The sequence below is a fragment of the Mytilus californianus genome, unplaced genomic scaffold (genome assembly GCF_021869535.1).
Source record: "Mytilus californianus isolate M0D057914Y unplaced genomic scaffold, xbMytCali1.0.p SCAF_8, whole genome shotgun sequence".
Taxonomy (NCBI): Eukaryota; Metazoa; Mollusca; class Bivalvia; order Mytilida; family Mytilidae; genus Mytilus; species Mytilus californianus.
In genome coordinates, this window is record NW_026262734.1 from 27,348,442 (window position 1) to 27,361,992 (window position 13,551).

The 13,551-nt window shown below is 31.0% G+C and overlaps 1 protein-coding gene across 1 annotated transcript in view; it reads right to left on the minus strand.

The window, feature by feature from the left end:
• The window catches only part of LOC127712042 (uncharacterized), a 74,888-nt gene that overhangs the window by 29,173 nt on the left and 32,164 nt on the right, over positions 1 to 13,551 (minus strand). The window contains exons 12-16 of the mRNA XM_052218209.1: positions 4,409 to 4,498; positions 3,732 to 3,825; positions 2,861 to 2,986; positions 2,210 to 2,305; positions 794 to 929 (exon numbers count right to left, since the gene is read on the minus strand). Of these exons, the coding sequence (XP_052074169.1) occupies positions 794 to 929; positions 2,210 to 2,305; positions 2,861 to 2,986; positions 3,732 to 3,825; positions 4,409 to 4,498 (542 nt within the window). The remainder of the gene's footprint in view (positions 1 to 793; positions 930 to 2,209; positions 2,306 to 2,860; positions 2,987 to 3,731; positions 3,826 to 4,408; positions 4,499 to 13,551) is intronic.

The window sequence follows — 13,551 nt, forward strand, 5'->3', positions numbered from 1 at the left end:
CTTAGTACAGGACATTTTAAGAAAAAATGGTGGGTTGAACCTGGTTTTAAGGCTAGCTAAACCTCCCGATTATATGGCAATGTTAAATATACCGCTAAAATGACAACATTATGTGACAGAAATACAGTACAAATAAACACAAGAACACTCAGGACAGAGAAACACATAAATAAATAAAACAATAGTACATTACATAAGTATTTCTTCTTGGCATCTGAATTCGTCATTGCTCCTGAACATGCATGAAATATTTGCCAATGGAGGTTAAGCAACCAACAATCAACATTCATTGCTCATAAAAGTGTAAAACATTGTATCAAGGAGATATTTAAGTGAAAAATTATTCACTGATAAAAACAAAATTTAGCCTACTTTAAGTTCATTCAAGCAGTTCTTAACCCTCAACTATATTTCACTTACATTATAATTAGACAAAATCCATTTCAGAGCCAATTATAGTAGCTTAAATCTGACCTTCAACCTTGGTGGGTTTGTAAGGCGACCTTACAACCTGACGTCTCACTTAAAAGGATCTTTTTTTTTAAATGTACAAAAACCCAGAATCCTATCAGTTTAGAACTGAGTAGTTTGCTTAAAAGTCATCTAATGACCTAAGACATAAAATATTCAGTGATTAAAACAAACTTGAAATCAAACATCAATTAATCCCTGAATATAAAGAAACAAACTTTAGCACTTGTACACCTGTGACCAAAGGCTTGGAATGCCACAAATAGTAAATCTTTGATATAACAACCAAATGTAAGTAAATCTTCACACAATAAAAGCCTACTCATTTCATGTATTTCTTTATACGCTTTATCAAGTTGATCATCAGTAAAGTTTTCACTTCCTCCTTCTCTAGCTGAATCTTCTATGTTGTGAGCTTCATCCAAGATTACTATTTCATCCTTCAAATTTATTTCCATCTATAAAATATATAAAGTTTCTTACATATTCATTCTGGAAAATCATCAGAATTGTCTCAACATATCATAAAATGTTGATAAACATAAATATTTTCCAGTTTTGCTCTTAGTTGCAATTTTAACATGCCTTAAGGTCTTATGAACTTACAGTAAGGTGGTGTATAACAAACAGCAAATATCAAAAGGCCTCCATTTATAGTACTTTATGTACTATTGGATTTGCAGTGATGTTTTGAACTCAAATGTTAACTTTAAATCCTTTCATTTAGTGACTGTCAATTACAGATAAGCAGCAGACTGACATCTAATTAAAATTAAAGTTATTTCTTATGTTGCATTCAGAAAACTGTGAAAGAACTTTTATTTGATGAGGTACCAATTTTCATGGTTTTCGTGGATGATTTTATCCACAAATTTAAGTGTCCAACGACATAAGACAACTTTTGTTCAAATTGATAAGATTCCCACGACTTTCAACCTTATAATCTCATGAAAAATTAGTTTTGATCGATGAATGTCAGACTTCCGGTGATGATATGTGATGGTGAAGTGTTCTTTGTTTCACCTCATAATTCTCATACCAAAAAATTAAATTTTATATTGGGCTTGCTTTTTTTATTTCATAAGAAATAATTCTATAATGTACATTTGTAGCATTTTTTTTATGTAACACTTTTCTTTAAGTGACATGTTTATGGCCTAATTAACACCTTTGCTTATCGTCAATCTGTTGATCATTTGACCTCGGGTTAAACAGTGTCATCACTTCTGATTACACGTGTGCAACAATTAAAATGTTTACTTTGCAATTTTCTTTAATCGAGACAATTTGTAAGCAAAGATGAATTAGCTTATTTCCGAAAGCAATTATTTTATAAAAATTTGATGAATGCATGTTGTCGGTAATGAAAGAAATGCATGTTGTCAGTAATGAAAGATGAACAAGTGCAAATAAAAACTTTATTCTGCAATGTCCCAAAAATGATAATAAAACAAGATATGATTATTTTCAAAAATCTTCGTTTCTGCTGGCTTCAAGTTCTTCACTCGATTTTTTTAGGAAACTAAAATCCACGATTTAAGAACCCACGAACATGTAACTTTTGCTCAAACCACGAAAATTGATACCCACGAATAAAAGTACTTTCACAGTAAATGATTTTTAAGTGCAAATGTTCATCAAGAATACACTTTTAAGGTGTCCAATTTTCAGCCTAAAAATGCTTATTGTAATTAGTTAAAACAAAATCCTGTTGGACAAATTTTCCTATAGTACTTACATTTTGTCTGATAATTGGGTCAATAAGATAGTTGTAAGGACAGAACACTATGTCTATTTCTTTTCTAAAACTTCTTACACTGAAATATGGGCACACCTGAAAAGATATTTAAAAGTAAAGACAATAAAGCACAGACACACAGCTCCATACAAGCTATCCATATGAATCTTTGACATTTGATTGAAATGCAACAGTTTTGACAGAAAAAGTGTTAAAGGTGCATATGATCTTTTTTTTCTTTCTGAAAAATGCAGACATGATAAACTTGCATGTCTTGGGTTGTGTGATCAATAAATAGACATCCAAAAGACAGGTTATATATTTTCAGATCTATAATGTATTCATATCAAAATTAGTCTAGCTTTAGTATTCTTTCAACAAAAATATGTAATTTAATTTACTAATCTGGAATTCAATGAATCAAGCATTGGCATCAATTTTGACAATAAAAATGTCCATGTGACTATTGCTCCAGTAAGAATATCTATTTTTATAGTAAGGAGTATAGAAAAGCAACAATGTTTGCATTCAGAAAACATTTCTGCTGTTATATAAGAAATACAACATTGAACGATTTTATCGGCTGAAGAAGTAGCTATCATTATAACCTGGGTTGGAAGTTTTGAATTGGTCAGGTATATAAATTGTTACCTTTTTCTCTTTACAAAGATGAACTAAATCTTCTAAATCCCATGCTTCAGATAAACCATATTCCTGTAGGTTGGAGTAATGTGGGAAAATTTTCTTTACTCTGTCATTAAACTTACAACCAGGACCCTGAAAACAAAATGCTGAAGTATGCATTATTATTCAAGTAAAAGTGCATCAATCAATTCAACAACAGGTTAATAATAATAATTTTTTGCTGCCATTAAAACAGCATTTAAAAAAAAATAAAAATTGAATTTTTTTAGGTGAGTGTAAAAGAGAGGCGAAAGATACCAGAGGGACATTCAAACTCATGTCAAAAATAAACTGACAATGCCAAAAAAAGAAAAAGACCAACAGACAAACAATAGTTCACAAAACACAACATAGAAAACTAAAGACTGAGCAACACAAACTCCACCAAAAACTGGGGGTGATCTCAGGTGCTCTGGAAGTGTAAGCAGATCCTGCTCCACGTGGCATCCGTCGTGTTGCTCATGTTCGACATGGTAGATCATGTTAGTTGTTATTTAAATTTCATTTATCATTAATTCTGATATTCATATTTGAAAATGAAGGATTGGATTGCAATTTGAGTCTAACAAGCAGAATTTAACTGCACTGAATACAATATTTTTCATATTTATCCATGTTACATAAATGAAATATTGGGACTAAATTGTTTACCCAAAATCCCTACACACACTTGACAAAACCCATAGCAAATACACAAGACTTTTATTTCTGTTCTTCATCTAAGTCACAGCAAGGCTTTCAAACCAGAAACAATAGCTTACACCTCACTACAATTTCAAAACAACCCTTATAGTCTACTTTAGGCTTACCACTATTTCATCAATATTTACCAACTTACATCCATTAATTCTTTACACCCTTCATTTTTATTCTTCATTTTAGAGACCGCTGGATGTATACACGTGAATTCCTTACTGGCTAAAATGGTCATTCTATAAAATAAATGCATTAATAGAAACTAACGCACAAATGTATAGTATTAAAGCGTTTCTTCTATATCCAGAAAATACTCTACCAATATGACAAGAGTTATCTCTCTTACCATAATGATTTTTGACAATTGTGATGAGAGTAAGAATCACACTAATGATTTTTAAATTAGGGCCTTCCAAAGAAGGCATGTGTGTTGCTTGTCCTAAGTATTTATAGAAAGATGCACTTTTGTGGGATAAATAACAACCTCTGAAATAAGTGATAAAAAATTTAAACTATAAGGTGCACAACTTTCATTCTGCAGAAGTGCTGTTGTAAGCATTGTTGTTTTTTCTGGAGGAGTCTTGTTTGTATACTTCATTTAAACCACAATGAAAACCTGTGGAAACTCCAGGAATCATAAACCACAATGAAAACCTGTGGAAACTCCAGGAATCATTCTATAAGAATTAAAATTGGAAGCATAATTTCACTTTCTAATGAATTATGCATCCTTTCCTATATACTGGAATACAAGACAATATAGATTTATTCAGTGAACTCTAAAATCAGATGACATTTATAATGCTAGTTATATCTTACCTGGTATCCTTATAAGCTGTTTTCTTTAACTCCCTGACAATCTGAGAAATCTGTTTATGTGTTCTGGTTCCAAAGTATATCTTAGGTACCCTGAAATAAAATGAAAAACTAAAGACCATTCTAACATATTTTTTTCCCCAAAAAATCATATAAATATACTGTAAATTCTTTTATTTTCCTGTGTACCAATTTTCCTAGGTTAGAGAAAATTGTATTTTCGTGGATACATTTTTTTATTTTGATTTCGTGATTTTGCCAAAGTTTGTAAATGAAAACTTCATTGAACATTTTAATTTGTTGTTTCCCTTTACCTACAAAATCAATGAAAATTAGTACCCCAGGAATAATTTTTTGGCAAAATGAGGTTAGTCCTACTTAAGTTTCAGAACTCGAAACAAAAAAGTATTTCAAAATCCCACAAAAATCAGGGATGGATCCAGGATTTTAGGTTAGGGGGGCACAAACTTAAATGTTCGCCAAGCAGAGCAATGCGAAAAAATTTTCGAGGTAAAATTATCGAAATATTCTTTATTAAGCTGAGGACAACCCATGCTTTGCAAATTATTAGGGGGGGGGCACACACCTGCCACCCCCCCCCCCCCCCCTGAGTCCGCCCCTGAAAATAATTCAATTCAAGTGTACACTAGTTTCCTCTAAGGAGTACATAGTAAAACAATATGGGGGATTTTTAAGGCATTTTCATTCAATGCACACTTTTTCTGTTTGACAACATCATATGTAGAAATGGCAAAGTCTGTTTTGAAATAGGAAAGACTTCAATTCAACAAAGACTGTAAAGTCTGCAATCAAATAATGTCAAATGAAGGGTATCCATAAAATTGGCCAAATGGTCTATCAATTAATGATGTAACCTTGACTTTTGACCAAATGACCTCAAATTAATAGATTTTTTTTCATCCCACAGCACATTATCTTCCAAAGGTTGGTCAAGATCTGATTAATGGCTCAAAAGATATTGTCCCAAGTTTGGTAAAGATATTCTTTTAGTCTTTGTTAAATTTGCACTTTTCAAAAAATGTGCAGAATTTATCTTTGTTTCAAATAAAGAATAAATGGAGAATGATGCCCCCGCTTGCATACAACATTATAAAGGGACATAACTCAAGAAAGATAAAAGTGACCCTACCAAAATTCAACTTGATCTGTGTTTTGTGGTAAAAAGCATTGTGTATAAGTTTCATAACATTTGGTTGAGGCAACTTAAGTTAGAGAACGGAAACTAAAAATTTTGCATTTTTTTCCATTTATAAAGGGACATAACTTGAGAATGGTTAAAGTGACCACACCAAAATTCACACTTGATCTTTATTTTGTGGTAATAAGCATTGTGTATATGTTTCATAAAATTTGGTTGAGGCAAACATAAGTTAGAGAAAGGAAACTAAATATTTTGCAATTTTTCCATTTATGAAGGGGCATAACTCTAGAACGGTTAGAGTGACGCTACCAATATTCCATCTTGATCTGTATTTTGTGGTAATAAGCATTGTGTATCAGTTTCATAACATTTGGTTGAAGCAAACTTAAGTTAGAGAATGGAAACTAAAAATTTTGCAATTTTCTCCATTTATAAAGGGACATAACTTGAGAATGGTTAAAGTGACCACACCAAAATTCACACTTGATCTTTATTTTGTGGTAATAAGCATTGTGTATATGTTTCATAAAATTTGGTTGAGGCAAACATAAGTTAGAGAAAGGAAACTAAATATTTTGCAATTTTTCCATTTATGAAGGGGCATAACTCTAGAACGGTTAGAGTGACGCTACCAAAATTCCATCTTGATCTGTATTTTGTGGTAATAAGCATTGTGTATCAGTTTCATAACATTTGGTTGAGGCAAACTTAAGTTAGAGAATGGAAACTAAAAATTTTGCAATTTTTCCATTTATAAGGGACGACATCAAAAGTTCAATGTAGGATAAAAAACCTAATTCACATAGTTTTTTCACTGACATCCCCCCCCCCCCCCCCCCCCCACCCCCTCTTAACTTAATTTGGGAAAAATTGATTGACCAGTATGGATATATGTAAAATTGATTTTGGATAAACAAAACTTGATGTAAACACGTATAACTCTTGAACGGTTGTGTATAAGTTTTATAACATTTGGTTGAGACAAACTTAAGTTAGAGAACGGAAACGAAAAATTCAGCAACTTTTATGTTTATAAAGGGACATAACTCAAGAATGGTAACAGTGTCGCCACCAAATTTCGTACTTAATCTGTATTATGTAGTAACAAGCATTGTGTATAAGTTTCATAACATTTGGTTGAGGCAAACTAAAGTTAGAAAACGGAAACAAAAAATTTGTACTTGATCTTAGTTTTGTGGTAATGAATATTGTGTATAGGTTTCATAAGGTTTTGTTGGGGCAAACTTAAGTTACAGAATGGAAACTAAAAATTTTGCAACCTTTCGATTTAAAAAGGGGCATAACTCAATAATGGTTAAAGTGACACTAACCAAATTCAACTTGATCTGTGTTTTATCAGTGGAAGTCAAAATTAAACATTGCATTGTATAAAGCATTGATTGTAGTTGATTCAACTATAATCATGGACAAAGGAAGATAACTCCAATTTTAAAAATTACTTGATATTAGAAGAAAATAAAAATTTTGCAATTTTTCCATTTATAAAGGGGCATAACTCTAGAACGGTTAAAGTGATGCCACCAAAATTCAAACTTGATCTGTGTTTTGTGGTAATAAGCATTGTGTATAAGTTTCATAACATTTGTTTGAGGCAAACTAAAGTTAGAGAACGGAAAACAATTTTGGGACGTACGTACGTACAGACGGACAAGGGTAAAACTTAATGCCCCCACTGCTACGGCGGGGGCATAAAAAGAATGGTGCTTTGAAACACCCAAGATATATGTTTATGACTCAGAATTTTTTTACTGCAATGAAATGTAGGATTAATTTCCTACAACTGTCAAATTCAAGGGAATATTTTTTTCAAACCTTTTTCGTATGCAACCCGATGTGACCTACTATTTGGTGGTATTACACCTTTATTGTTCAAAGATATCACCAAGAAACAAAATTCTGCACAAAATTCATTTTATCAAGTGATGCTGTGAAAAGTAAAATAACAAAAATACCAAACTCCAAGGAAAAGGAAAGTCCTTTATCAAATGACAAAATCAAAAGTGCAAACACATCAAACGAATGGAAAACAACTGTCATGACTTGGTTCAGTGATTTAGACCTCAATTTAGAAATCAATAGGGGTTTTCATCATACCAATTTTGGTAAAAGCTGAAAATATTGTTCAAAGGATAACATCCTGAAACTGAATTTTACCTTAATTTCAATCTATTAATGCTTTGACTTGACCATTGACTTATTGACCCCAAAATCAACCATGTTCTTCCTCTTCCTATGAGGCATTATCAAACTAAGTTTGGTAAAGATATTTATTATGACTCAAAAGATTCTGTCTAGAATCTGATTATTATATGATGATGACATTCATCATACTATAATCCAATGTAGATATTGAAATGTTTATGTTTGTTACAGGAAATTCCATCAAATACAATCTGATCGAAGATAGAGAAATAATTCTGTAAAAAATTGTTCTATTACAATGCAATTTGAAGATTTGTCTTAGGAAAACTTTCTTATATGTTAATAAAAGAACAGAGCTCCAATGTCCCTGCATTGCACATATTTTATCTGTTCTGTCCAAGGGCAATAACTAATTTTTTGGGGTTCTTTTATTTTACTAGAGAGTTGAAGACTTGAAAGCAATTTCCGATATATTTAATATTTCCAAGGGAAACTCCTTAAAAATATTTTATCAGCATTTATTTTGGAAAATGTCCAAGACATTGCTGTTATATACAATTTTTCATATAATTAATATTTCCAAGGAGATAACTCTTTTAAAAATAGTTGATCGGCACTGATTTTTAAACTTGTCCGACACATTGCTGATATAAACCTACAATATAAGTTTCATAAAAATCTGGCAAGAATGGTACACATGAGAGCGCTAACGATGCAATTTTCCCTATAATTAATGTTTCCAAGGACATAACTCTTTTAAAAAATAGTTGATCGGCACTGGTTTTTAAACTTGTCCGAGACATTGCTGATATAAACCTTCAATATAAGTTTCATAAAAATCTGCCAAGAATGGTACACATGAGAGCGCTAACGATGCAATTTTCCATATAATTAAAGTTTCCAAGGGGCATAACTCATTTAAATAAATGGGGAATGTGTCTATGGGACACAGATGATGCCCCTGCTTGCATATAATGTTATAAAGGGATATAACTCAAGAACTGTAAAAGTGATGCCACCAAAATTCAAACTTGATCTGTGTTTTGTGGTAATTAGCATTGTGTATAAGTTTCATAACATTTGGTTGAGGCAAACTAAAGAAAGAGAATGGAAACGAAAAATTCAGCAATTTTTTTCCATTTGTAGAGAGGCATAACTCTAGAACGGCAAAAGTGACGCCACCAAAATTCAAACTTGATCTGTGTTTTGTGGTTATAAGCATTGTGTATAAGTTTCATAACATTTGGTTGAGGCAAACTAAAGTTAAAGAACAGAAACAAAAATTCAGCAATTTTTCCATTTATAAAGGGCATAACTCTAGAACGGTAAAAGTGACGCCACCAAAATTCAAATTTGATCTGTGTTTTGTGATAATAAGCATTGTGTATAAGTTTCATAACATTTGGTTGAGGCAAACTAAAGTTAGAGAACGGAAACCAATTTTGGGACGTACGTACGGACGGACAAGGGTAAAACTTAATGCCCCCTCTGCTACGGCAGGGGCATCAAAAAATTGATCGGCACTAATTTTTAAACTCATTCAAGACATTGCTGATATGAATCTATGACATTAGTTTTATAAAAATCTGGCAAGAATTGTATATGTGAGAGCGCTAACAAGACCGGATGGACGGACGCCCGTTAATTCTATGTCCTCAGCAAAGCGTTACGGGGAACAATAAAACTTGCACAAATATGCAGTATTAGAATTGATTTCATACAGATTTGTTTCATTCAATGTAATTTGTAAGAGATTACACAGAAAAACTTTGTGACAGACAGAAAGACCCCAGACAGGACAAATAATATGTCTCAAAATAAATAATGCTGGGGCAACATAATAAATATCAGGTCCATGTACTAAAAATAATATCTTATCAACTAATTATAAAAAGATATTTAAAAAAAGAAACTTTTAATATAGAGCATAAAAACACACAGCTGCTGATCTAGACCACCTCTATAACCAACAAACATTATAGATTCAGTATCATAGATTTTCATTTTTCATATTACTCACCAATAAAAAAAACTTTCTTAATTCAATAAAACAATATAATACGAAAGCACCAAGGTGATCATATCAATGAAGGATAGTCTTAAGAAATCTACATTCATTACAAAACAATTTACAAAAATTTACATTACGACAACAATTATGGCATGAATTGTAACAATATATCAACTACATTTCGTGCAGATCTTGTGTTTTATCAAGCATGTTGAGTCTAAACAATGCCATATTTTGTCATTACTGTTCTTTATTATATTATGAATTAGATAAGTGCCTGTTGTTGACCTGATGTGGGACAATAATTGAATTATTTACATTTATACCCCTCTCAGAAAACTCTTAATAGAGGCCTGTGAATATTAAGATACAATAGTTTATCATGATACCAATAAAAATATAATTATGGTTAATAACGTTTTTATACAACGAACATATTAAATACACAACAATAGATATGGTGCATGTGGGACTCATCATTTTAATATTGTTAACAAATATAAAATTATGGTTAGGTTAGGATTGTTGAAACTTCTATATCAATAATCATATTCTTCTGTCATCAATAGTCAATAATAATACAACCTCGTTACTTTTATTGCAGACAACTTTCATGTTTTATTGAACAAAATGATTGTAGAAATTTTCTCGGAACAAAAATCACCACCAATGTAATTACATTACGGGTGAGATAGTACGGCTTCTGTTGACTTTTAACTCGGGATAATTCAATTTTCTGTTTTTGTCATTACCCCCTATTATACGATAACGAGAGATGATTGGAAAATGACATTACTCAAGGACTGTCTTTACGGTAATTATTTTCAAATGATACAGATTGCATGATGCGTAACATAAAAATTTTCTTGATCTGGCAGTTACTGATCATCGTATTGTGTCGGTCAGACAGGAAAAAATTTCTAAGTCATCAAATTAGGAAATGTAATTTAAAAACCGTCACCAACATTTCACGTCTCGTGTTAGTATGTCTAGCATGTACCAATTCCGGAAATCAGAACTTTGACGAATTCTATAACTGTCGGATAGTTCTATACACGACAGGTTAAAAAGGATGATGATATTTTCACAAACTGTGTTAGCCTTTCACACTATGATTGAAGCAGGATGTGTTTATTAAGCTTTGAAAGGTTTTTCGTCTAAGATGTCTTTCATAGTCAATTTCACTAAGATAATTATATAAGCAAGGAAAATTCAATTGCACTACAGGAATGATCATCCTTAACTTGTCATCACATATTCTACAAGTCTGACCTTCCATTCCAGTAAACAAAAAAACTGCAACTGCTAATAAAAAATTATGTCTGTCATGCCAAACTTGGGTTCAAATTTAAAGTTGATTCTTTTCTTGTGTATGAGTTTTGTACAAAATGATCAGCTAAAATCTTCCTTTCATTTAAATATAATGTTAAGTTATGTCCTATGAAGGCTTTTGTTCAATGCTAAAAAGGTCAAAGGTACTCAAAGGATTTAAAGCTTGACATGACTGTATATTACTCTCTAGATGTCTTTTGATTAATTTGGTTTTTGGGTTGCTGTCTCGTTAATGTATATCTCACGTTTCTTTTTATTAATATGTTTAAGCAAACATATTTCATATTTCAGTACTATTTAAAGCATTTAATCCTCTATTAAAATTATGCATTAAGTATAATACTACTATTTTATTCATCTAAGTTTCCACTTTTTTCAATACTGTAAATTCAGAAATTATTGTGAGGTTTTTATAAATGCGAATAATGTGACTGGGTGAATATCACATTAATAAGAACTTGCATTCTTATATCTGTCTACATATATATGTATTCAGCTTTTCCAGAAATCGCAAAAATTAATCTCCAATTTTTGTTCATTCTTCCATAATTGCAATAATAAATGCACTCAATAATTTCTGAATTTACTACTTAGTTGACATTGACATTATTTTGTTAAAGATAAAAACATAACAAAGATAATAGGTCTATAATTTTGTACTCCAGATGAGCTTTTTGTCTTCATATGATTCATGATTGACACTCAAATCAAAATAGTGGGTAAACCTAATAAATTTAGAAGTTGAAGAGCTTTAAAAACAAAGAAGTTGCCTTAAATCTGGCTAGGACCATGTAAGTACGGGAGTCAAAAAACCTCAGTGTTTCCAATTATTTTAACATTTCATGAACAGTAAATTTACAGAAATGACTACCTCAATGATATTTTTTTCAGTACAAGAGCACTGACTACTAGGCTGGTAAATTTTGATTTATTCATATTCTGCAGTTTTATCATTTTTCAAGTATATAGTGCCTTTCATAAACCTGAAAGGGCGTATCAACTTTGTGTGATAACAAATTATAACGGTGTTATAGAATATCAGACGGCTCATACTAAGACAATAATTCCTGAATTTTATTGAAAGAGCAATTTATTTCTAATATGCATCCTGAAAATGTCATTCATGGAAACACAAATATTAATATCGAAAGCTAAATTAAAGTTTAATTTGATGTCTTAATTAGCATCGATTGTATATTAGTTGTTTATGAATTTTTGGATCAGCCCACGTAAATTTAACGATTTTATATGCTTTCCCGTAGTCATCCTTCATCATAATACATTACCTTAAAAGTGCAAGGAACTTTATACTAATTATACAATAGTCTGTTATCTTCGATCAAAAACAATTGTCTTAAGTGTGAAAAAATGTCCAATCTTAACACTTTACCCATCAAGATGACGACACGCTCTCACCTTTCTGACAGTTTAAAGAGAGAGAAAGTCTACCACACACATGCACAATCGGAGAGAAATCAAAGAATGATGCAATGCCACCCTGAAAGATTGAAACTTCTCAAAGTTGTTAAACTTCTACTTTCTACCTAAGGCAAAAAATGAATTTAGTTTAACTATTCATATCTGGTAAGTCCCATGTTAATAATTGTCACATAACAAAATGAATTGTGATAAAACAGACAGATATAGTGACAAAAAAAACATTAAAACAAATTTCTCTCTCTGTGAGGTCTTACGACTTGATGTGGTTCAACAAGTAGAGACGTGTGATGACAAAATTATTATTCAATTGAAAAAAATATTAAATAATAGCGTAAATTTAACACCTTCAATGTTTAGAAAAATTTAATAATTCAGAAATGATTACAGAATTTTACACCCTTTTATTGAAATTTCAAATTTCATCATTATTTAAAATATTTCCTATAGATTTTAAATAATTCTACTTAATTAAATATGAGAGGTATTTCTTTCTTATAAACATAGAACATGTCAAAGTTGATAATAACTAATTTTAGATATTTAATTTTGATAGCTTTTCAAAGCAATCACTGTTTCTTACAAATAATTCTGCTTAAAGAATTGTTCCAATACATTTAATTCAAAAAAAGCACTATGACTGTGCATGTTCTTAATTACATGTACATGTATACTCGATCGATAAAAAGACAAATCAAGTCATCAGTGCATGTGCTATAAATAAGTCATGAGAAACAAGATAATTTAACTAAATACTGCATTTTGGTCTTGATTTCTTTTCAAATTTCAATTTATGACAAAGTTTTTCAATCAAATTTTTTAGAAAAGTATTTAGCTTTGTCCTCTGTTTGTTTTGAAATAAAGAGCTGAATAATAAAATTATAAAAATTTCAATCATTTTCCATTTTTTTCTTTTATAATATCTTTAATCATGTTAATAGATAACCACATTGAAATTCAGTGATATTGATTTGACCCCCTCCTAATCTGATTATTCAGTAGTTGCTTAATGTGAATTCATTAATAATCATGGCTTTTCCC